At 39.3% G+C, this 27,265-nt stretch overlaps 2 protein-coding genes across 2 annotated transcripts in view; both read right to left on the bottom strand.

The window, feature by feature from the left end:
* xpo4 (exportin 4) overlaps positions 1-27,265 on the bottom strand; it is a 230,709-nt gene that overhangs the window by 39,990 nt on the left and 163,454 nt on the right. The window lies entirely within an intron of this gene.
* The window catches only part of cryl1 (crystallin, lambda 1), a 58,919-nt gene that overhangs the window by 4,153 nt on the left and 27,501 nt on the right, over positions 1-27,265 (bottom strand). Inside the window, exon 7 of the mRNA XM_050049233.1 lies at positions 9,062-9,170. Within this exon, the coding sequence (XP_049905190.1) occupies positions 9,062-9,170 (109 nt within the window). The remainder of the gene's footprint in view (positions 1-9,061; positions 9,171-27,265) is intronic.

Below are 27,265 nucleotides of genomic sequence, written 5' to 3' on the forward strand. Positions count from 1 at the left end.
AGTTGGTCAGATGGGGACAACATGGGCAAAATAACACAAATCTCCATTTAAGTGTTTTGTCTTCTTTGGCCAATCCCACATGGGATTACAAGACACTGTTATTTTATAATAATGGTCTTACATGTACAAAACAAAACACATAAATTGAAAAGTAAAGAAACAAACACAAAGAATTAGAAACAAAAACCAGAATTACTGCCTTGCGGTTGTGTACCTCAGTGAACCAGTCAAGTTGCAGTTACAGTTTACATCCATCTCTATCCAGACTTTAATACAGCCACGGCAGTTCACAATACAATCAGCACAGTTTTAACATGGACAACAAAATTTGTGTCACCAATGTAGTATGTCTCCCCTCTTGTTGATGAGTTAAGATGTTAGAAAAGTGTTTTTGGAGAACATTATGATGTCACAGTGAAGCTGATCTTTCACTATTTGGATATAAACTGTCATGTAATGCCTTATTTCATTCTATTACACATTCATGTAAAAGCCCTCATGGCCTTTTTGAGATATCGCGTTCATGTGAGTGAGACAAGAAGTCAGTCAAGGTCACAGCAATCTTGTCCTCTGACCACCAAAATTTAATTTAATTTAAGAATTTAATTCTAAGTACATGTTTGTGCCAAATTTGAGTAGATACCCTGAAGATGTTCTTGAGATATCACACTCCCGAGAATGAGACAAACATGATGTCACAGTGACTCTGACCACCAAAATCTAATCAGTTAATGTGAGTCCAAATGGATGTTTATCTATTTTTTATCTTACTAAACAAAGCATCACACAGTTCACAATAAACAGAGAAGATATTTTTATTTATCTGTTTATAACTGACATCATACAACTGTGAAATGTCTTTTGTAGAAAGTAGAAAACGAATTGAAACTTGTTTTCTATATCGTTAAGACAACACATTGGACAGATCAGCTTTTCTCCTACTAGATTAACAAACCCTCCAGTTTCAACAGTCAAAGGTAAAATACCAGATATCACTTGAGCATATAGAGATCTTTGCTTTTTAGACACATTATATACAACATAATTCTCCGCACCATATTATTTTTTTATCAACGTAAAAGTACACAGTTCAGTCAGGAACCCTTTAGTTAAAGAAAACCTAATTTCCATTTGCAGTATTATATTTGGCAGTATGGCTCTGTTCTGGGGCCTCTCTGCCTTTCATCGGGCCTACACAGAAAGCCTCCTCCACACGCCTACGTGGGAACTCTAAGGCAGAGAGAGCCATGTGCAAATGAGGAAAGCCTTGAGGCAGAGAGAGCAAACCTCCCTGCCCTCCCATGCACCTACATGGAAAGCCTGAGGCCTGAGGGAGAGCAGCAGCAAAGCCCCCTAGGAACGGAACAGAATCAGCATCCAAACAGAAATGACACTGATAAGCCAGACACAACATAAAAAGGAGGAGCTGGGGTGGAGGCAGGTTGCAAAGCAGCTTGCAGAGGAAGCAGCAATAGTAGGTAGGCCAAAGCAGTTTAAATAGGGCGCCCTGAATGAGATTCACCAATTGGTTGCATAGAAAGGAATCATGTGATCTATCAGCTGACTCCCTTCTATCATTCAGCTGCTCCACTGGGCTGTTTGAGATCAGCTGATGTAGCTGGGATGTGAGCTGAGCTTGACACCTTGTCCTGCCTGAACTAACGCTATGCTCAATTTGTGGTCTAGTCCACATACTTTAAAGTAAAGATTCTGCTCCACTCCAGAAAAGCATTGTCATGGTGCTCAGGGCAAAAAAGGTGTCCTGACCTTTTACAAATTTCCTGCAGGTCAAGTGACAAACACACTGTAGGAGTTATGAAAGTACATACTTTTAATATTATGTAAGCACAAGCTTCTTCAAAGCTATTAATGACATTTAGACTTGACTTAAGTTGTTTTCTTGCAATTGAAGGCTGGAACATGCTTCTCTGGGCTGCATGTAAGTGACATGACATGAATTTAGATATTACATACGTTTTTTCCCCTGTGTTGAACCCACCTTCAGACATAAACTTGTTAAACTACTGACACACTGGTCTGTGCAACACACAGGATACCATCCTCCTCTGTGTACATCTAGAACTACTATATTCTGTAGTTGCCTCACACTGAATTGGAAACGTGATAATGCAGCTACAGCAGCAACGTTTCTAAAAGATGTGATCACATTTTTGTCTCTCAAAGCCTTCATACCATGCATCTTATGTATCTGTCCCATTTTTTTAAGTTGTATGTATCCATGGCCCATTTGTGAGGTTTTTTGTCCAGTGAACAAAAGATAAACGGTAACTGCATATCAGCTCCAAGATACAGCACTATATTGCACAAGTTTCATTGGTGACTGTCACATAAAAAGTTTTTTATTTTTCTAGTATTTTCTGTAGTTTATACATCCTGCATCATATTATTTTTAGACCAGCTTCAGTCACTCTGAAGTGGGAACTCCTCCTTGCTGATAGCACATGTTGAATTCTTCTTAAATAACTGTCAGGGTCTTTGAAGCTTTTTCTGGTCTTAGTTTAAGTTTCCATGTGACTCCTCCTGGGTGTTACTCTCTCATTACACATCATTATTGATTAATCTTTAATGATTTATTTGTGATGTAGGAAACAGGCACTTTGGCTGATGAATGATTCATGTGCTGCCCAAATAAACTGTCAAAGATTAATAAATGAGGGTTCTGGTTTTCCTCTGAACTCAATGAGCTACTTGTTGCATCCACTCAGATGCAAATAGTTGTAGAAAAATGACAACACACAGCCAATTATCTCTGAGGCAACACCTATCCCTGTAACAACAGCGACGAGACAAAACATACCATAAAGATGGTCAGTGGAATAGTTGGTTGACATTCCTGTGATAAGAAACACAGCAGGTGAGGACTAGGTCGAAGGGCATAGCTTTTGTTTCAACATAAGGGGGGGCACACATATGAAACAGAGGGATAGGGGTCCACCACCAGAAAGTTATGCGCATCAAACACTTATTTTCCTGCATCATGCATCTAAAAATTGCATCTAAAAATTGAGGGGGACGTGTCAAAGTCAAAGTCAAAATTTATTTATATAGCACATTTAAAAACAACCTCGGTTGACCAAAGTGCTGTACAGTTCATCCAAAGAATGAATGAATAGCAAAAACCACAAAAATTATCAATAAGATCAACAATAGGTTTAGACAATAAAACATCAACACTAGAGTACAGGTAAAATACAAATAAAAGCTGTAAAAGACATGTCTGTCTCAACTAGAGGTGAAAGCAAGCGAAAAGAGGTAGGTTTTTAAAAGAGATTTAAAGTGTTCCAAAGTTCGGGCTGCCCTTATATGGAATGGTCCCATGCGTCGCTCCGAAATCTATGCCAATGACTAATGCTTTGAAATACATTTTTTTTTTTACTGTATTGTTTGACTGCAAGAGTTGATTATTGGTGCCTTCACAAAATATCTACATGATGTGGTTTTTGATTAAGAATCATCAATATGTGGATATAATGACTAAGTGATTAAAGGCAAATAATAGAACAGCTTAAACAGTCTGGTGAGTTCAGAAAATTACATCACTTTACTGTAATGCAGCCTTTAAAACCAGAAAATAACAACACTTTGTGCATGTGAACACGTACTAAAAGAAGGCGATTAATAGTACAACTGTTAATATCACACAGTAAAATTTCTGCATTCAAATTTTTACTTTAACTAAAAACCGCAAGAGAGGCATTATTATTTATTACGTTGTATAAATGTATTTAACATTTGTTCAAGGTGGAGCTTTCCACTGTAATAAAATGCCGGATAGTTTTAAGGCATATTATACAGGATTTTTCTCATAAAATAATATATGGACCCACAGGGAAGTAATTTCTCTCAGGGCTTATTTATGCTCAACGTTAGACATGTCTGTGTGTACTCTGGGTCCCCTTTTAATATATGCATGATTTCTTATAGCTTACGGATACGGATGAAACTCAGCAGTGCCACTGGGGATCGTGGTGGCAGAGTAGCGTAGTACAAGCAAGATACCACCATAGGAGAAGACAAATACATTTAAAAAATGGTGGAACGCAAAGAAATCGGTAATATGGTGAAAAGTATTGTTCGTCCACTTGTCGACATATATTTAATGGCCTTAAAGACCACCACCGTTTACAACATTGCCTCCGTTAATAGGTACATTTTTAAATCTTCTCCATCGTCACCTCATTTGTTGTTGTTGTCATCTATCAGATATTTCTATGCCAATTTAAAGGAAGCATTAGGACAGTGACGTTTACGTTTGCAACATACGTAAAAGGAGTATAAATTAGCCCTAAATCATCACTTATGACCCAGTAGCAGTGTGTGATGGTGTCTGTATCTGCAGAAAATCTGCCTTCCGCCTGTATTTTCTTATTTTCCTCTTATTTTGTTTGTACAGGACATTTCTGGGTGTCTTTCCGTATATTTTCCTGCTTTTTTGTCCTTTTCCATTCACATGCCTGAACGAGAATTACCGCCGACACCCAAGATTAGGGTCACCAATTCAGTATCTGACCAAATGTCTCCCCTTCTGTTCCTGAGATATGACGCTGAATATTGGACAGCAAAGTGTTATATGCAGAATATTTTGATGTCACATTGAACCTGACCTTTGACCTTTAGGATATAAAATGTCATCACTTCGTCATTTAATCCTATTAGACATCTGTGTAAAGTTTCGGCCAAAAACGTATTTCATGAGGTCACAGTGACCTTGACCTTTGACCATCTACCACTAAATTTTAATCAGTTTATTCTTAAGTCCAAGTGAACATTTGTAACAAATTTGAAGAAATTCCCTTAATGTGTTCTATTGTGTTGACAAGAACAAGACGGACAAAATCACAGTTATCTTGACCTATGACCTATGACCACCAAAATCCTATCAGTTCATCATTGAGTAAATGTTTGTAAGTATGTATGAGTAAATGTTTTTAAGTATCTATGTAAATGTTTGTGCCAAATTTGAAGAAATTCCCTCAAGGTGTTCTGATATCACATTTATGAGAATGAGACTGATGCAAGGTCATGGTGACCTTGACCTTTGACCACCAAAATCTAATCTATTCATCCTTTAGTCTAAGAGAATTTTATGCCAAATTTAAAGAGATATTCCCTCAAGGCGTTCTTGCGATATTGCATTCACAGGAATGAGGCATACAGACGTACAGAAAACATAATGCCTCCGGCTGTGGCTATAACCAGCATGGAGGCATAATAAAACCAGTTAATTAATATCTCAAGGCAATTGAATCGAATGCAACTGGACAGGCTTCATCAGTTCATGCTTGTCTGACTAGGCTGGAGCTAGTCTGACAAACTGGTATGGACACAACCCAGGCATTTAACCTCTGAGGGGGTCTTCACAAGGCCAATGATGTCACTGGTTCGTTAGTGTTCCAATGGTGTGTCATTGACGGTCGTTGAAACTCCTGCTGCAACGGTGGTCGTTGGAATCGTTAGAGTAGACTCTAACGACTAGTCAGACAAGCATGAATTGATGAAGCCTCTTGGATAAGAGGTGAAACGTCTTCTAAGACAAAACTACGTCCAGTTGCGTTCGATTCAATTGCCTTGAGATAACTATGACCTGGATAAATGAGAATATCCACAGGCAGTTAATTAATAATAATAATAATAATAATAATAATTTAATTTTAGGCCCTGGTAGTATGTTTGCTCCATCGTCGCCTCACAGAAAAGAGGGGTCCTGGTTGGAACCCCAGGGTGGGGGAGCCCTTTTGTACGGAGTCTGCATGTTCTCCCTGTGTCAGCGTGGGTTTCCTCCAGGTGCTCCTGCTTCCTCCCACAGTCTAAAGACATGCAGGTTAATTGGTGACTCTAAATTGTCCATAGGTGTGAATGTGAGCGTAAATGGTTGTCTGTCTCTATGTGTCAGCCCTACGATAGTCTGGCAACGTGTCCAGGGTGTACCATGCCTCTCACCCAGTGTCAGTGTGAGGCTCCACCCCCCCGCGACCCCCAACAGGATAAGTGGTTACGGAAATGAATGAATGAATGATTATATTTTGTAAATGTGTTTTTTTGTAAATGTATTCCTGTGGTGTAATTTTTTTCCCCATATATTTTTTATTTATAAGTTTAAGGGTATTTACAGAAAATCATATTCAGAAAATTTCACAACCCTTCCCCACCCCCCCAACCCCTCACATATCAACAGGAAGGGTACAATTATCAAAACAAACAATTAAAATAAATAAATAAATACACATCTACACAAATGTCTGCGTAAGTCAAATTTCATTTACAAAGTTTTTCAAAAATTTTCAAAGTTCATTGTCTCAGAAAGAATTCAGTCCGCCTCATTCTTTGTGCACGAAAGCAAGAAAATCGCCCCATACCTCATCAAAGGCTTCTTGGTTCTTCTTCAAATTGTACATTATTTTTTCCGGTGGAATATAAGATGAAAGCTCATTCAGCCACATATTAGAGCATGGAGATGCAACACTTTTCCATTTTAATGCAATACACTTAATTGCAGCTATCAAGGCCATTTTAACAAATCTAAAATTATATATTTAAAACCCAAAGGTAATATGGATTCATCTCCCAGTAATACTAACCTTGTATTTAAAGCAAACTCAAAACCAATCACTTTTTCAATGGTATTTTTTTTTTTTTACAGTTTTCCAAAACTCGTTCAAATGGGAGCATGACCAAAACATATGGACAAGAGACCCAATCTCTATTTTGCATCTAGGGCACAGAGCCGAGAGATCGGGATTCATTTTATTTAGACACTGTGGTGTGTAATTTTGTTCTCACATGATCTGCTGGGCGACCACCATTGGTTGTAGAGGTGTGTCTCCTTATCTTGTTCATGTCTGATGAAGGGCTGGTGCCCGAAACGTCACATGTGGTGATGCAATTAAAATTTCGAAAAGGAGCAATTTCTGGGGAGTGGACCTGCTTTTGTAGTTTTATATTCTGTAAGTAGACTCTGAATGCAGTAAATAAAGTAGCATGTTTTCCTTTGAAGTCAAGGTACACAGTAAGTAAGAAGAATACAGCTGAGTTGCATATTTTTAAAGTGCTTTTTGGCAGCAATACCACAGGCTAAGCAATCAGCCTGGTCCGAACAGGCCTGTTTTGAACAGGCACTAGACTAGTTCCATTAAGGATAATGCCGTCCTGTGCAGGTACATGGTTTTACAAAAGTCGAGTCACTCAGGCTTAGCAGAGACAGACATAGATGGAGAGCCTGAGTGCTCTAGTATCTGATTGGACTGATTTAAGGACGGGAAGTAGCGATCTTTTGTGAACTTGATCATTCTACTGTTTCCTGAACAGAAAAAAAAACCTCAGTAGAAAGCTTCAGGACTGTATCTACAGATAGAGCTGGCACCTGGTTTGAAGGCCGTGATGTTGGCTCTGTGAGTTTTGGATTACTGGTGTGAGGGAGTGCATTCATCGGGTCCCATCAAAAGACTGCTTTGTTCTGCCAAAGCGTCCCTTTTTTTGTGTGTGTGTACACAGTCAGGGTTTCTCTCTGGGTTTCACACTCACCTTAGATAATTTCCATCTCCCTGATGGTTGACTCTCGGTCTCTGTGAGTCACAGTACAGTACTGTACATGTATGTTGAGCTCAGACATATGAGCTGTGTCAATGTTGACACATGTTCTATATAACCAAGGACGTGGCATTCTTACTAAAAGCTCTTCGTAAAATTACTGTCACCTAAATTTTTTAGTGCTAATAACTTTGGTATGTTTTTAGTATGTAGTTCCTGCAGTGTAAATCACATCTGTCATAGTTTAAAGGTTCATCTTGAGGGCTGGAACAGAAGCTGAACAGTTGTAATCATGTTAAATTACCAGTGATTGTACTTTATACAACTGATACTTTCCTCGGTCATTTCAAGTATTTATCCTCTCATTCTTTTTGTATAACATGAGAAATACTGTGTGTAAATCACCAAAAAAAGACAGTAAACTTATACTTAAAACTTTGATGGGATCCCCACTGAATTAAATATTGACTACCGCTTAAGCCCTGTTTCCATCAAACACTTTCGGTATGGTACCTTTGGAACCAAAAGTAACCCTTCAGACATGGTACATAGACCCTAGTGTTTCCAACGCACACAGTACTCCTAAATGTGGGTGGGGTTGTTGTCACTCAATGCTCCGTCCAGCACTCACTGTATTTCCTCATCACTGGTGACACAGATGGAAGTCTGCACCTCGTTTATCGTCCACAGAACGAGGCTGCACACCGATATTTTCAGAACAAAATAGAACAGGCTGCAGTGAGAGTCTCTCTCCATGGGATATTTAAAAATAGCAGGTTTGTGCATTTAGTCCTTCTCAGGCAAGCTCAGGGGTTTAGTGTTGCTGCCCACAGGAACAACACTCAGCTATGCTTTTTTTCTTCGAATGAGGATTGGGATATATGCTGTCCCGGTCTTAATTAATAAATATAAATGCTTAAAGATCCACTCATTACTTAAAGTGTATGTCATATAAAAACTAAAGTAATGGTCAAACTCATCAGTGAAATTTAAGGTGTGTTGATGGATTCATGTCATCACCTCATACATTGAGTAACATTACAAGTTAACGTTCCACCTTTAAAGTCGCCGGCAGTCATCCCAGTGAATTAAGTTATTTTTTTTCTCAGATTCAAGCTGCTGTGAGAGGCAGCAAAACATCCTTTCATTTTATAGTTACAGTTTACTGATAAAACTCTCCACGGTATGAACAGTGGTTACATGAGCCTAAAAACCAGCCACAACTCAGCCCTGAGCAGAGTGACCATCCTCTACTGTCCAATCAGACTGCAGTGTTCACAGGTTCACAGAATAATCAGCTTGATCTGTAATTGGTCTCATTCGTATTGGTCAAAAACCTGATCAACTGCAATAAAACCTATTACCACATTTACCCCGTTTACCATGCTTATCTTCCCTTTGCTTCATCTTTCTGTTTCTCGAATTTTTGCTCAAAACAAAAGCTTAAAATTTTGTTTTTTTGGATGATGACCTTTTGTTCATGTGAGCAAAAAGTCCAGAGAAGGAACATTACCTGCAGGTGCATTGAGGTGCATTGTTTCCATGGGACCTATGAAGGCGTAACGCATTCCTAGCCCCTCTGACATCACCAGGTCAATGTCCTTGACAGAGATAACACCATCCTGATTTAGAAAGACAGACAAAAAAAACAATTTATTCATATTAATGGGAAACACTACACGTTAAAACCTTTTTTTTTTTTTTTACATGCACTTGTCAATTTTAAAATTTTGGGCTATTTTTCCTCAACAGTATGTCTTCTTTCTATTTAGTGGAGAGAAAATGTTCAAAATACACACACAATATATTACCTACAATTAGGTAATTCATCATTTACACATTTAAACATAAATTCCCCCCCAATAAATTGTAAAATCAGTAAGAAACTGGAGGTTTCATGGTGATGTTCGTAAAAAAAAAAAAAAATTACCCTATTTACCTGTAGTGTCTTTTTGTGGTCTAAAATGTTTTAAATCTTACATGACATATCTTTAAAGACTTTGTTTTTTGAACCAGCACTTACATACACCAACCTTTCTAGTTTTATCATGCCTCTGCATTGGTAACATCCATGGCCAGAGGCATTATGTTTTTGGGTTGTCCGTTTTTCAGTACATTCCATTCTCAAGAATGCAACATCTCAAGACTACCTTGAAGAAATTTCTTCAAATTTGACACAAATGTTCACCTAGACTCAACGGTTAACTGTTCGGTTTTTGGTGGTCAAAGTTACTGTGACATTGTCTGTCTTCATTCATGTAACGCAATATCTCAAGAACACTTTTGGGGAATTTTCTCAGATCTGGCACAAATGTTTACTTTGACCCAACGATGAACTGATTAGATTTTGGTGGTCAAAGTTTGATATCTCAAGCACACCGAGACAGAATTTCGTCAAATTTAGGACAAATGTCCCCTTCGAATCACAAATGAACTGACCAGAATTTGATGGTCAAACGTTAAGGTCAGTGCGACTCTGTGTCCATCTCATTCTCATGAATGCGATATCTCAAGAAGGCCTTCATGGAGTATCCTCAACTTTGGCACAAAAGTCCACATGGACCTAACAATGCACTGATTAGAATTTGGTGGTTGTGGGTCAAAGGTCAAAGTCACTGTGATTTAATACAAGATACTTTTGGCCATAACTCAAGAATTCTTATGCTAATTATAACAAAATTTTACACCAATGTCTAATATAATAAAATGAAGGAGTCCAAAAGGTCAAAGGTCAACTTCACTTTGACATCATAATGTTCTGCAAAAACACTTTCCTGGCCATAATTCAACATCATAACATATCTGACCAAACGTCATAATACATTTGGTCAGATACTGATTTGGTAACTCTAATCTTGGGTGTCCAGCTTGAAACTGTGCTGATTGTATAGATTGTTTTTGCTGTCGGGGAAAGATGTGTGTGAAGCATTCATGTCTTCACAGACATGGTGCAACTTGACGCGTTCACAGAGGCATACAACCATGAAGCAGTAATTCTAGATTTTGTGTTGTTTTGTGTGTCAGTTTCTGTTCATTCCTATGTATTGTATGTCACTACCTTTGTTTTGTGTTTATGTACTGCCCCATGTACCAATAATAAAAAAAGAATGTAGAGAATGTGTGTAAACTGTAACAGCAACTTGACTGGTTCGCAGAGGCATACAATCACAAGGCAGTAATTCCAGTTCCTATTTATTGTCTGGAGGTTCTGACAGAGGGATTTGTTCATATATCATTCATAGCCTGATTTATATGACATTTTATTCCTGAAAACACGACGAAAATTTTTTTTTTCATGGCTTTTGACAGTATTTTATGATTTTTGGAGTGATAAAAAGGGATATCCAAAACCACCAACTCTAATGGGTCAACAAGAATTTTGAACCTGGCTTTATCCAATGTTTGGGTTTCTGTTCTGGAAATGCATGCAAATTAGTACTTAATTATTATTAACTGCAGCTCAAAATTTAGAACATATTATCCTGGCAGTTCAGGTTAGGCAGGTCACAGCTTTTTACCTCCAGGGTTTTGGACGAGCCAAATTCCCTTTGATCCCATCAGACTACTCCCACCATATAAAGTTTCCCTAAGCAGCCAATTCTGTGTCCTCAGGATTATGTAGTCAGTACTGGGAGGAGAGAGGCTGAGGATGGAAGGAGGGAGAGACTGAGGGAGTGGTTCAGGTAATCTTTTGGTTAGAGATACCTGTTGGCCGACCACGGGAGGAAATCAAAGCTTGGATACGGAGACAGAGAGTAGGGTGAGCAAGAGGAAAGGGACAGGGTCGTCTTTGTTTGGGTCCTGTGTTCAACAACGGGCCTGTTATCTGAGCAAAGCGAGGCAGTGGGTGGGGTCTTTCTCCACCATAATCACTGGGGGGAACCAGTTGCTTTCTCAGCCGCTCTGCTTTCCAACGCTGGCCCTGACTCAAAGACTATTTTCTGTGTGTGTATGTGTGTGTTTAGAGGGGTAAAGGAGGGTCCCTGTTATGTAAGAAGGATCACAAGGCCTTGATGCTCAATAACAAACCTATAGTCCTATTTTAATCTTTTTTGGACTACTGGTCATACTAGTTTGAGGGTGTAATCAATGGCTTACAAGCTTACAAGCTGTGTAAAGCCCCATTTCCGCCAAACAATTTTGGGACAGTAACCCTTCAGACATGGTACCTAGACCCTAGTGTTTCCACCACAAACAGTACTCTTAAATGTGGGCGGAGTTGTTGTCACTCACTGCTCCGTCCAGCACTCACTGTATTTCCTCATTACTGGTGACACAGTTGGAAGTCTGCACCTGGTTTATCGTCCACAGAACGAGGCTGCACACCGACATTTTCAGAACAAAATAGAACAGGCTGCAGTGAGAGTCTCTCTCCATGGGATATTTAAAAAAAGCGGGATTGTGCATTTAGTCCTTCTCAGACAAGCTCAGGGGTTTAGTGTTGCTGGAGCACACAGGAACAGCGTTGCACAACACTTTTTTTTCTCAGAGTGAGGATTAGAATATATGCAGTTCACATGACCTGGTCAAAATTAATATATATAACCACTTGAAGATCCACTCATTACTAAAATTGTATGTCATATAAAAACTAAAGTAATGGTCAAAGTTGTCACAGTGAAATTTAAGGTGTGCTGATCACCTCATGCATTGAGTAACATTACAAGTTAAGGTTCCACCTTAAAAGCACCCAGCAGTCAGCCCAGTGAATTGAGTTATTCTTTTCTCCGACTCCAGCTGCTGCGAGGCAAAACATCCTTTGTTTCATAGTTACAGTTTACTAATAGAACTCTCCACGGTATGAACAGTGGTTACATGAGCCTCAAAACCAGACACAACTCAGCCCTGAGCAGAGTGACCGTCCTCTATTGACCAATCAACAGACTGCAGTGTTTACAGCTCCACCTTTTAGTACCAGATCTGTGTGCTAGGTACCCCAACAGAGGGGGGACCAAAACTGAGGACGGTACAGAACGGTTTCATTGGTATCATCGACAACTTTTCATAGTGGAAACAGAAAAAAGCGCACTGAACTGTACTGTACTGTAACATTCTGCTCGGTGGAAACAGGGCTTTAGTGAACAGTCACCCAACTGGCAAACATTCAGGCTTCTTTTCGAGAATGCACAGGCTTTTTTTTAACCATTTTGTAAAATGCCATGACAGATACCTGAGCAGAAATGCTCTCGTGAAATAAAATCAATTGTTCCAGTGTTGATGGGAATTTCGTCTCTTTACTGTATGGCACTGCCTCTGCTTTGTCAATGAACTTACTAGTTTGAATTTAGCCTCTTTAGGAAAGGTGTGATGTAAATAAAGTTGCCTTGCCTTAACTCTTAATATAAACTATAGTGGATCTAGGGCAGGCAGTGAAATTTGGGTACAACAATAAAAAGAACAGTTCTCACTAGAGCTGGGTATCGGTACACAATTCCTCTGAGGTATCAACTGAAATAATCCTGTTCCTAGAAGTATTGAACCTTTTAATTATTTTTTAACCAGATCTAGAAAAAATGACTATTTGTATCTGATAGAGTTGGCAGTTCAGTGAACAGAGATGCCACCAAATGAAGTACTCTGTTGATATCAGTACCACTTAAAGTGACAAGTATTGTAATTTTTGAATGATACCCAGCCCTAGCTCTCACCAAATAATACTTGGTTCCCTTCATTCGTATCCATGAGTCGTTGAAAAGAAACAAATCGTTGTATCGTAGGCAACTGGACATGCTTGAGTTTCTTGAGGACGTTTCGCCTCTCATCTAAGAGGCTTTCTCAGTTCTAACGAACTGGTGTGGAGTACAAGGACCCACCCACACCTGGACCCATCTAACCCTAATGACACAAGATGTCCGGGTGGGTCAGTGACTCACATGTGACCTTATCAACTCTAAAACTCAGAGCTCACATGTGACCTCAACGACTCTGGGGTTCAAACCCACAAAGAGTTTGAAGCCTGAAATTCTGCACCAGTCCGTTAGAACTGAAGAAGCCTCTTGGATGAGAGGCAAAACGTCTTCAAGAAACTCAAGCAAGTCCAGTTACCTACAACATAGCACTTAAGATTATCATGACCTGGATGACTGAGAATCTTCACAGATAATCAGATTGTTCACAAATGTAACATGACTACTTTCCAGTTGGCCTGCTGATGCTGCCGAGTTGTTGCCACAGTGGAACTTATTCTTGCTTCCTAATGTAATGGGTCATTCTGGAAGATCTGTGATGGAGTGACTGATGAGTTGCCGGTCATGAGGTGACAAACACTGGTTACAGCAAATTAAGTCTGAGGAAAAAATGGACATGAAGAGGACAGTCCTAAAAGTTGTGTCTCATTTGGTGGAGCTTGGTCATAAAACTTGGTGATAATGCAGCCTCTGTTAATACAGTAGGTTTACTGTTTATTTCCTTAGCTCCAGTAACAACAGCACTATTCTCGTGGTCCACATGGGTCTCTTTGACGTGTCATAGCAGGAAAGGCACAGGTGTTACTAATAACATTAACTATGGCTCTGTTCTATTCAAATATCCATGACACTGTTTTAGTGAGTCCAGAAAACATGACCCTAAAAAAGAAGCAACTGAATGGTATTTAGCCATCTTTAATTTCATTATTTACACATGCTTCTCCTGCTGTCACATGTCAAAATGTCTTTTTCCATCAAAGGTCAGTGCTGCCAAGACAGTTTGCAGTTGGTCAACGTCACATGTGATTGTGTACCTTTTCTTGTGCTGCTTACTTCCTGCACATTTTATTATGGTGCTGAATACAAAGGATTTCCAAATACAACTTATGTTCAGGAACTTGTTTTAATTGTCAACGATGATTCAAATTAAAACAATGCCTCAGGGTGTGTGACGCAAACTGCGTGACACAAACCATTCTACAGATCACACATCATAAGGTGTGTGTCACAGTAGCCTGCATTGTGACTTTGTGCACGGTGTAACCCTCCATTGTGTGACTATATGGAACAGTAGTGATACGTTATTGAACCACAATTACACACAGTTGAACACAAAGAACACAAAGGGGTGTGCACCATTTACTGAAGGGCTTGTCAGCGTCATGTATCGAAGCAATACAGCAGTTAAAACTTGTTCTAAATCGTATTATTAGTTTTCTGTGGTGGAATTTAACCCAAGTACATTTACTCAAATATTAGTCAAGTACACATTTGAGGTATTTGTACTTTACTCGAGTACTTCTATTTTATACAACTTTCTACTTCACTACATCTCAGAGCCAAATATTGTCCTGACAGCTTCAGTTACTTTTAAGGTTAACATTTTTCCACCCCTTCCTGTCCAGTAAAAACATGCTGGCAGGCAGTCACAAATAAATTAATGCGCAGGAAGCCCTGTGATAAAATTATATTAATTCCCATCCCTACTTAACATATCAAAAAAAAATCTCCCATGAATATCAAGAATATGATGCATTGCTGAAGATTTCAGCGGAAAGAGACACATAATGACACCGTCAGCGTCTGGTTCGGCCCCTATAAACCTTGCTTTCAGTATCCAATTCTATCTGCCACCAGGTACGATCTCCCAGTATAATGAAGGCTCGATTTACAGCACAAAGAAAGTACCTCGACCATTGTGCAATCAAACAAGGGGCAGGATAGTGCTTTTGTTTTCCCTGGTACCCATTGGTTGATATCTCCAGTTACCTGCAGGGATGGGTACCAATACCCAGTATAAGAAGGGCCCCAAGACCATAGAATTGATAACCTCTGACATTATTTGTTCTTTTATTGGTACTTTTTAACATTCTGGTGTAATTTATTATCACGCTACACCTTCTCCATTGCTCTCTGTGTTGGGCTGAGCTCATTCATACACAGGACACGGTGGAGACAAAGTGATGATAACGCAAAGAGCTGATGACAGTTACTGACTAAAAGTAAGTGGAATAAAACCTTTGCCAGTAAAAAGCCAACACTTTAACAATACACCTGTTCAACCAACATAAACATAAACATGTTTGATGATGTTCAAGATGGCGCTCCCCTGTGTGCAATGTCGCAGAGCTCTTAGAGTCAAACTTTTGCAACTTCTATTGGTTTCCCTCCCTTTTATGAGCCACGACAGGGCTACAGTAAGAGCAAACACTATCTACGACTGAGCGTCTTTCACTATTACCTGTCTATTTCTGACTTGACAATGTGTTTTTTGCACAAGAATTCCTCTGTACCCAGACTGCTTTAGTTTGATCTGCAGGTTCTCATCCACTGATGCTGTTTTACACCAGCACAGCGCGCTACTTTGGCTAATAGCTCATTTTACAACCAAGCTCAAATGAAAGCTGTCTGTATGTAGCCCTACTGTCTAGCTCAGTTTGCAATGTATTTCATAAGTTGATCAATTCTGTTAAACTTAGCTGCTGTCTGGGACAAACCATCCCCTCCTCTCTGTTCCAGTGGTACCTATAGGCAGTGACTCACATCAGCAGCAGAAAGAGGAAGACAGATGACAGGGGGAGTGAGTGATGGTAACTGATGTCTGGGTTCTTCATTCTTTGTAAAGTTCACTGAGTATTTTGATGTCAGAAATGTGATGAACTGACACTTTAAACTAGTTTCTAGTGAGATCATATTGAGTTTATACTGTGACTAGGCTGTTACCGTCGCTGCTCTGGAAACATTTAGTTTAATTTAAAATATTCACTTCTAATTTATGAATTTATTCTTTTCTAAAAAACATATTTTTATAAAAAGCAATTATTTAAATATGAATGAGAACCAATAAGAGTATCGATAAAGAACCGAACCAGCAAGGAGTATTGATGACAGTACTAAGCAAATAAAATCCCAACGATACCCATCCCTAGTTAACTAAAACTGTGGAAAACAAAATACGTTTGCCTTACAACCTGTGTTGTTGTTTGTTGCTCAGCTCTGAGCAAAATGGAAAGTGATACGATTGTCTTTGCAGCACCAAAAATAATACCACTTGGAAACGCTTGGTGGAAAAGTTGTCTGTTTCGATTTTCATTTACTCAAGTAAAGGAGCTGAATACTGCTTCCACCACTGCCTTTACAGAAGCCCATAAAATCTAAAACAAATTGACAACCATCATAGCGATCTAATACACCTGTTTTATTCAAGAAGTTAATATTTGAACATGGTGTGTTTAACAGCTTAGTTCCTCAGTACCTCGAATGATAAACCTTAGAGCCACTTAATTCCATCAGTCTACTTTCTTTAAATTATGCAGTGTCGAGTTTTAGTGTCATAAAAAAAGAAGTGTGTAAAATACTCATAAATTCTTTTCATATTTACCAAGATTTCAAGAGGATGTCATTATCAAATTGCTTGTTCTGTGTGACCAGTAGTCAAAGACCCAAAGATATTACATTTAAAAAAGAGAAGAGAAGCTGCAAATCCTCACACTGAGGAGGCAGGAAGCAGTCAATGTTTGGCATTTAATTTAACTTATTTTTGGCTTTCTAAGTTCATTGACAGTAACATGAGACCAGCAGAAGCATGGGCAGTCATATAGTTTGTACCTTAACCATTAGGCCATCAGGGCGCCCCACTGTTCGGCATTTATGCTTGAAAAAAGAAAAAAAAAACCTTTAAGTTGTCAAAATTCCTGTAACTTCAGTCTCCTCTATTGTAGTTCATATCTCTTAGATGAAAGATAGAAGAAACACAAACACAAAGCCAAAGCTGAAAGATGTAGAGGATTAGTGTCTATGGGTGACTGCTTGGTGAAAAGTAACATTAATCAACTTCTCTTACTTATGTACACTACAGTCCGCGACCTTTGACACCAACATCAAAGAAAATCAGTCGACCAGAACAAACCAGTTTCTCTAACTCTGCGACTCCACAACATGATATAGCCAACAGTGAGGTTGTGTGTGTGAAAGATGGATGTGACATTTACACGACAGAAAAATGATGTTGATTGGAACACATGAAGAACACACAAACATAAAAATAAGAAGACTCTTTCTGACCTCTTGTGAGGGAAGAAATACTGAGTTCTATTACCTTGTATTCCAATGAAGCGTCTCTTTTTGCAACAAAAATGTGTTTCTAACTGAAACATCTTAATTAAAAAAAATCCCACTGACCCACAACAACCTTTACCTGATATATTTGAAACTAGCTGTTACACTTTTCGGACCTAAACTGAAGTAAAAGTTGCGTCGTTAACACTGGTGTCAAATGCATCATGCATACCTAACCCAGGGAATGTCAGTTTTGGTTGAATTTACTTTCGACAACCTGACACGCATTAACTGCTGACTAACAAAAACACAAAATGACGTGAAATACAAGAGGCCTTGTCTTTTGGTTTGGTGCTCCGTTGACTCAGTAAGCTTTAGTGCTGCATTTCAAAGCACTAGTGATGTAAATTATTTTATTTTCTATTGACTTTGCTGACTGCCAGTTAGCCACATTAACATGTTGAAAATAACATAATGCCCACTGCTCAACCTCCAGCCTCCACTGGCGAGCTAGCCTTGGCGCCTTTAAATAACACCATCTGGGTCATGTGGGGCCAAGCGAGCACCACCACTTATTCGTGATTACCGATGGTGACACTATCCTGTTATCTCAACTGTTATCTCAGCCTTGCAGTGCAAAGTCTTTCCACAGCTCTGTACCAAAGAGTAGCGTGAAAGTCAAAAGTGCTCTCTCTGCAGCAAAATCTGGGGACCAAAATGTCCTCTGAACTACACTGCAGAGCACACTGAAAAAAAGACTGCTTGACTTGAAACAAACTCAGTCAACTGAGGGGTCTCTGACTGATGATTAGAATCTCCGACTTCTAGGGGGCACTTCTAGTATGCCAACTTCTTTTTGTAACCGTTAACAGCTTGCATATCCAAAGTCATAGATTTTTAACAGCCAGCACCTTGTGTGAACACCACACAATATTGGTCAGTCAAGCAAGATCACTTTGCATTTTTTCTGTTCACCTCACAATGCCAGGACTATGACCAGAGTTCATAGACATGCACCTAGTAGGAACTACGCAGGCGAGATGAATATATTTTCATAGACAGACAACAAACATGCAAATGAATGGCTACCAAATAGCAGACATATTGCCATTGGGTCTAGGTAGACATGGCCACAACAAAGAAGCGCAAAGTCAACAGCGAGGGCTGCTGCTTTCAGGAACATTGGAAAGTTTGATATTTTTTCAGTCAAAGGTGAAACAGTTGTGTTCGTCTCATTTGTATAAGTATTTTTATATAAATAAATAATATGATACCATAAAATAAATAAATTCTTTTAATCTTTATTTTATTTCATTTTTTTTTTTTAAATAACCCCATATAATGCAAGAAGCAGCTTGCCCCCCAGGTATTTTTGCTTTATTTAATCAAGCCCTCATTAAAAAAAGTTTGGACACCTCTGGTTTGCAATCAACCTATCAGCAAAAAACCTATTGGAATATATAAGTATTCCCACTTCTTTCTTGGTAACCTCTCCAGCTACATCAACTACCACTACACCACTAGGCATCATTATCACTTTAAGGGTACTGATACTGGTTCCGGTCTCATAATTCTTTAGACCATACATAGTCCTAGTACCTGTACAGTATCTTTTATTGTGTAAACTTTCCCCTCGCTTTTTTCACGTATTTGCCACATCCAGCCACAATTTTAGACCATTTATTGTACTTTCTTCTCCAAGGTCCCTAGTACCGACATGTAACACCTATTTTATACTTCTGCGTTGAATCAATGCCATAGCTACGGCGTAGGCTCCACGTCGACGTAGAGCCTACACCGTAACCTACGCCATAGCTGTAACTCTGGTCCAGTTTATTCTAACGACTCCACTTTCTCCTCTGTCTAAAATCCAAAGCATTTTCAGGCACATGCCCGGGCAGTGGGATGAAACTCAGTTCATCCACTCCAACTGCTTTTGGCTCAAGCAGCAATAAAAGCTTTACACATGTTGCCTCTATCTGAGAGAGGAATCTGTTTTCTTCTGAGACATGTTCAGGCTGGGTAACACCTCAGACATCCACCCTGACTCAGAGCCAGGCCCATATGCTGAGCTGTGACAGCTGAGACTGATTAATGTTCAGGATTTACCTGCTGATCAACTTTGACAAGGGGAACTATAGGGAAGACAGAACGATCATTCCTGTCAGACAGGTTTGTTCTTTTTGATGTGTTGATGATGCTCAGAATTCACTATGACAGAAAATCTCATCAGTAAGAGGATTTTTTCTCAACTGAACTGAGCATGCACCTGAGACAAAGAAATCAAATAAAACATCTGGTTCTAATGAGAAAAGTACGAAGCGAGCACGTTGCCTGTTTTTTTTCACTACAAAAAATGTATCTGCGGGTTTACATTATTGTAACGACTACGCTGTTAAATTTTAAGACTTCTTGTAAAGTCATTCAGTTTCACTAAAAATTGAAAATGAACAAAAAAACTGTTTGGTTGTTCTTACACACGCTAGCTGATTTACTGTGGCTGCAAAATATGCAAACACACTTTCTCTTCGCTGACATTTTTAAGGCGCAGACATATTAACTCGCATCAATCATGGCTCTGTTCCATTTAAGTGTCAAAACAAATATGTCAGGAGCTACATGCACAGTAGTGTGGTCTTTGAAATAAAACACCTGCAGTAAATAGAACAAGGTATCATTTTTTGATTACACTTTATTTCCTCTATGCCAAGTCCAAATATCTGCTGTGAAAACGATCAAGCTAATCAGAAAAAACAGGTCTAAATCTGTGCAGCGGATTCAGTGGACTGATCTTTAGAATTAATTATCTGATTCAGCTGTTTGTGTTTGTCGTATTGATTATGAACTTTTTTAGATGCTTGAGGAAAGATGGCATAATGTTCAGCAAGCTTTGCTAGTGTGGCCAAAATCTAGTAACTAATCCAGTACTTTCATGAAAGTATAGTTGAAAATGACATGTATGCAAAATGTAAATCTGCAGGTTTACATCATGGTAGGGTTACACACTTACATTTCAATATTTCCTCAGAAGACTTTCAGTTTCACCGAAAACTAAAAGACCTGTTTGACTATTCTTACACAAGCAATTCAGTTTAGATGTAATGAGCTCATTAAACAGCCATTACCTGTGGTTTTTAGCCAGAGAGATCTGGGTTGAAAGGGCCACCCACACGTACTTTTGGGTTCAACCATTTGCATATCAAAGATTGTAAAACAGTTGCAGTTTCATTAGGTTTCACTTTCACTCCCATCAAGTTTGGTGCAAAACTTCTTGGTTAGGAAAACGTATCATGGTACATTAGTTTAAAAAAAAAAGTCTTAAGGTTAAATGGATAAAATGTGTCATCGTTGTCCCACAGGACACATTATCCATTATTAATAAACAGTGAGTTGATAGTTAATCAAACTTTGGTTAAAAGTTATATCACTGTTAACAATGAAATAATCATGTTTACTAATTACTAGTAATGCTCCAAGTTATGTTATTTCAACAGTTTATTTTAATACTGTATGACATATTTGTTCAAGCCCCCCTCCAGTGTATTTTGGCATGTCTTGACAATGCTGATTAACCAAACTGTTTGTCAAATATTTTTTGACAAATAACTTACTTTTGTGCTTGAAGTTAAAACAGGAAGATTTACGAACCAATTGTTGATGCTTAAGTGCTGGATTTTTATATATGTGTTATTACTCTCGCTGCCAGAGGGGGGAGAAAAGTCTGCACTGAAGTTTAAACAATTAACAAAGACTTAATATTGAATATAAAATGTTGTGATGTGTGCAACAGTAAACTGTGATGTTACCAGGATTACTAATAATTTGTAAGCGTTATTATTTTATTGTTTAAAAGTAAACTACTGTCAACTGTCAATAACTTAAGTTTAAGTTTATTTAACTACCAACTTGCCATTTATTGATGATGGTTATTAAGTATTACTGAAAGTCCTGCCACCGAGGTTGACTTTCTTGCTCTTTATGTTTTGTCACCTGACTTTCTCCGCGCTTCCATCATAATCATTTTGGCCACGAGTGGTTGCACTCCAGTTATGTTCAGTTCAGTTTAGTGTGTTACACACTAGAACGGTAATTTTTGCGTTTCCATTGTCAAATGTTGTAAATGATACCAACAGAACTGCTCCATACTGTTTCATTTTTTCATTACCCCTCTATTGAGATACCTATCACACTGATCCGAAACAAAAAGGTGGAGCTAGAAACACTGCAGTATGTTGACTGGTCAAGAGAGAATGGACACCCTTGCTCAACAAGGCTTTAAATATCCCATCGATTGTGATACAGATTTAAACAATCCAGCCTGTTCTTTATTGTTCTGAAAATGTCAGTGTGCAAACCCATACCGTGGACGACCATCAAGGTGCAGAGTAGTGGTATAGTGGTAGTTGATGAGGTAGGTGTACTTCTAGGAAGTTGGGTAGGTTACTGAGGAGCAAGTGGACATACTCTCCTTTATATTCCAATGGCTTTAGCCCCGTTTCCACAAAACACTTTCGGTATGGTACCTTTGGAACCAAAAGTAACCCTTCAGACATGGTACCTAGACCCTAGTATTACAGTGAAATTAGGTGTACTGATGGATTCGAGTAATCAGCTCATGCACTGAGTAACATTACAAGTGTGGTGTTCATTATGTCTTTAGTTTCTGATAATGACTTTAGTTGTTCTTTTATCTCAGACATGTTAGGATGTTACATACCATGACATGTTTCGGCGGAAACTTCCACTTTCCTCAGAAGAGGCAGCAGACGGACAGCAGGTGGCGTGACCGTTCTGTCAGTTTTTGACAGGACGATCACGCCTCCCTAATATCGGCTGATTGTTACATCTTAAGAGTTGTCAGTAGTCGGCCCAGTGAATTAAGTTATTTTTTCTCAGACTCCAGCTGCTGTGACAGGCAGCAAAACATCCTTTATTTCATAGTAACAGTCACTAATAAAACTCCACAGTATGAACAGTGGTTACATGAGCCTCAAAACCAGCCACAACTCAGCCCTGAGCAGAGTGACCGTCCTCTATTGACCAATCAGACTGCAGTGTTCACAGCTCCACCTTTTAGTACCAGATCTGTGTGCTAGGTACCCCAACAGAGGGGGGACCAAACATGGGGACGGTACAGAATGGTTCCATTGGTACCATCCACAACTTTGAACCTGATAGTAAGTATGACAGCCTCCTGCTAATCCATATCTGTGATGCTTACAAACACTGACAATGGCCATTCAATAGCCTGATAACAGCCAAACCAGCTGGCTAAAGAAAACAAATATGTAAGCAATTAAAAGTACATACTACATCTCTTTGTGCTGATTTGTTGTACTTGTGTTATGTTGCTACGCAAATATTAAGGCTTAGAGATGTAAAACTTGTTTGGGAGGATGGTTACTTAATTGACAGAAGCCAAAGTGGTTGCTGCTGTTGTTTTTGCCTCCAGCACCTGCCAACATGATGGTGAGTGGTAAACTAAAAATGTTTTAAGAGTCCTGACATCCTTGTTTTTTTCACTTTATTGTTGAGCTTTTAGTTTAGAAATCAACCATATCTCCTACAATCTTTTACATACTTAAACAAGTTGTTCGGGGGAGAAATCCTTTGTTATTTACGCACTGAGTTGCCACAGTCTGATGCTCCATGTTGCACTCAGCTGGAGCTCCCTCCAGTTAAAAGTCTTCACACTTTAACATCAATGTGACATTTTTGTCAGCTGGGACCTGAGGGTGCCCTCAGGGTTAGCAGGAGCTTCACAAGTGAGTGCTCTATGCATGGTAAGGAATGTCATGTAGATATGAGTCTGAGCTCTCACAGGTCTGTGTGAAGACACAAATATCACATGGTGGATGCATGAATACGATGTTACAGTCAGCACAGAGTCAGGAGGGAGAGGGACACAGTAATCTTTGCTTCTCTTCCCTGGAGTCTGCTGGATGCTTTAATTCTCAGAAGCAGAGAGCCAGTGACATGTTACCCCCGGTGACCGTTGTTGTTTTCTGGTGTTCAGCATTGACTGAACTAACGAGGGCTTTCGCCTGGCTGCAGGCCCACTTGGCTCGTCAGTGAACCAAGAAGCTCCTCTTGTAACAGAGAGTCATTTGAGGAGAGAGCAAATTCCAAAAATCTTAAAGTCCGAACTGTGACAAACCCAGGACCTTTTGTTGCAAGTCATCCCATGATTTCTTACCATAATGCCCACTGCTCTCTACCTGAGTATCTAATGTATGCAATAAAAGTCATGCAGTCTTTTTCAGTGCTATTATAGAAGTGTCACATTCCTGTTTCATTTCCATGAGAGAAAAATAATTACTTGGAACATTACAACATAAATGTTTAAGACATGTATATAGACATGTGCAGCAATGGAGGGAAGAAAATGGTCTTGAGAGCCTTTTCACAGCAGACATTTTGATTCATCAAAGCAGGAAAAGCACAGCTGTAACTTATAAAGATGGCTCATTAAGTGTCCCAGCATGAGCTATGTCAGTGAGCCCTAGAAGTGGCTCACCTAAAGCCCTGTTTCCACCAAACACTTTCAGTATGGTACCTTTGGAACCAACAGTAACCCTTCAGACATGGTACCTAGACCCTAGTGTTTCCACCACAAACAGTGCTCTTAAATGTGGGCGGGGTTGTTGTCACTCACTGCTCCGTCCAGCGCTCACTATATTTCCTCATCAGCGGTGACACAGATGGAAGTCTGCACCTGGTTTATTGTCCACAGAACGAGGCTGCATGCTGACATTTTCCGAACAAAATAGAACAGGCTGCAGTGACAGTCTCTCTCCATGGGATATTTAAAAATAGCAGATTTGTGCATTTAGTCCTTCTCAAGGAAGCTCAGGGGTTTAGTGTTGCCCACAGGAACGATGCTCCGCAACGCTTTTCTTTTTTTTTTTCCAAGTGAGGATTAGAATATGCAGTTCACAAAATCCGGACGCAATTATTATGTTTAAACGCTTGAAGATCCACTCATTTTGTTGTTGTTCAAAATTGTCATACTGAAATCTAAGGTGTGTTGACTGTTTCACGCCGTTAGCTCCTGCATTGATTATATTACAAGTAAATGTTCCACCTTAAAAGTTGTCAGCAGTCAGCCCAGTATTATTGGTACCATCCACAACTTTTCACAGTGGAAACGAGATAAAAGCATATCGAACTGAACTGAACTGAACTGTACCGTACTACTCTGTGGAAACGGGGCATTAGTGGAGTGTAGCCATTATTGAGTTAGTGTTAGTTGACTTTTTATGTGTATATTTTATCTAAATGTGAAAAGCTTTCTAACTGTATGCTTTAAAATGTGCCGAATATATAAAATTATTATTATTGCTTTGACAAATCATACTCTGGGGACCATGATTTTTTCATGGTAAATTTTCAACCCAATTGCCAGAAAAACTGTTGGCATTGTACATTTCCATGAACCACGGATAAGTTACATTTGTACATTATTGTGAGGCAGATACATTGAAAGGTTTCAACAAGGCTGTGGTTAACATGTGGTTCGGTTTAGTCATGTGTACCTTAAAAATGTCATATTGCAACCCTAACTATGTCACTCTAGAAATGGTAAAATGTTATGTATTAAATGTACAAATGCAACGCATTTGTGGTTTGCAGAAATGTGCGATGACAAGTTTTCCATGTGCCACAGGTCTGCAAATTTAGTGGTAATTCATCCAGTAGTTGTGGAGATTTTTGAGTCTGGATGAAAGTGGTGGTCTGACAAACTGACATTACAATCCACAGAGCCATAACACAATAGCATTTCATACAATAACGCTTCTTTGACAGTCTCAATATGTCCAGAATTAAGGTTATTATTTATTGCTGAGACACTGTATTTGGAAGAGCATTGTATTGTACTTTTTTTAATTGAATGTTCTGGTGAATGTCTATGTACTGATATAACTGTTTTAAGGAGGTCAGGAAAATTCACGCAGTAGTTGCAACAGGTGTAGCTATAAAACAAACTTTAACTACTGTACTATAACTATAACTGTGACATAACCAAAGTAAGAGACAAACTGTTGATTGGCTGTCACTCCTTGCTGTTTCTGCACATCGTGCTGCACTTCTGCGAACACTTGAAGGTCACGTTGACGGGCCCTGATGGCATTGTGCAGTAGCCTGCAGATACACGTGCGTAATTTTCAGTTTATCATGCGGTTGACGTGTTTTACTGGAGGATGCTTTGACTTTAAGAACATGCCAAACTACCAGTATTGGAATGAACCTTAGGGAATGCCATAGAGATACAAAGGATACCCTGAGGATGCAGGAACAGAGTAATTCAGAGGATCAGCCTGTTCTGACACATTCCTTCTGTCAAAAACACACAAATCATTAGCCTCTTTGGTTTAAAATCTATCAGTGTGACCGATGATGTCCTCAGAAAATAATTCACTTTTCACATCATCATTGAGCTTTGACCCGTAAATGTCATTTGGCAGCAACAGATCGAGTAACCATGACTTTTATCTCTTTCTACAAGTCATTTTCAACGTATAACTTAAGAGTTTTATTGCCCCAAAATACTCAGTTTGGTGTTTTAGAGATTTTACATGTTGACAGAGTTAAAGGTGAAATCCATCAGCAGCTAATCAGCCTTCAAAAAGATTATTTAAACCCTTTCTTGAAAGCGTCAAGGCAGAGTAAGTGTTAACTGGTGTTTAAACTTTAAAATTCCAAAGCAGGAAATAAAGCTGTTGGTCCCCACGTCATCAGCAGTGACTCAATCCTGCACTGACTATTATGTTCTTTGTTTGAATGATGGAAAATGAGGGATAGGTTGATGATAAGTAAACGGCCACGTCCATCTACACTGTCATAAAATCCTGCAAATCAAGGAAAAATTTCCATTTAGGCGTAAATGCACGTGATGGAACAACCCGACTATTAGTGTACAACAGAGGAAAAATTCCCATCATGCCTTCATCCTTCTCGAGTACTGTAAAGAATCCGTTCCAGAGTGTAAAAAATCCTTTTAGTGTAAAGTCATGAGTAACTTAAAATAGATTAATTTTCTACTGTGAGTGTCAGTGTATCTGTACAGATGTTTTCTCAGCTGCAAACAGTTACACTTAGACCTATTCAATCACCTTCTGCGACCCAACCCTCAGTGAATCTGAAGGAAATACCCCCCCCCCCCCCCCCCCCGGAGAATTTTACACACACAAAAAGTTTACACACTATGACTTNCTTCCGCGCCCCAACCCTCAGTGAATCTGAAGGAAATACCCCCCCCCCCCCCCCCCCCCCCGGAGAATTTTACACACACAAAAAGTTTACACACTATGACTTACAAGATTTTCTATGACATACTGGACTATGTAGGGCTGTACCCAACTAACAAATGTTAGTCGAATCAGATTCAGCTGTTTAATACGAATATTCAAAACATAAAACTCTATCAGGAGCTGCGCCTTGTCAAAATAAATCAAAACCTGTATGACTGGACTATGTGGGAATTTAATTTTAAAGGACAGACAGGAAGTGTCCACGCTCAGCAGTCAGACAGGAGTCAGGTTAATTACCTGCGGTTATTCCACAGGCTAGTTAATAACATGTCGGGCAGGAAATCCAAAGTGTGGGATCATTTTGAGAAGGTGAAGGACGAACCCAAGGTGATATGTAAACTCATCTTCATTGGTCGACTACAAACATGACGTATCATCTGAAACATGGAAGTAGCTACATGCCCATTAGCCCACAGCGTCATTAACAGGCGGCTCGCTCAG

Source organism: Epinephelus moara, chromosome 7 (assembly GCF_006386435.1).
Source record: "Epinephelus moara isolate mb chromosome 7, YSFRI_EMoa_1.0, whole genome shotgun sequence".
NCBI lineage: Eukaryota > Metazoa > Chordata > Actinopteri > Perciformes > Serranidae > Epinephelus > Epinephelus moara.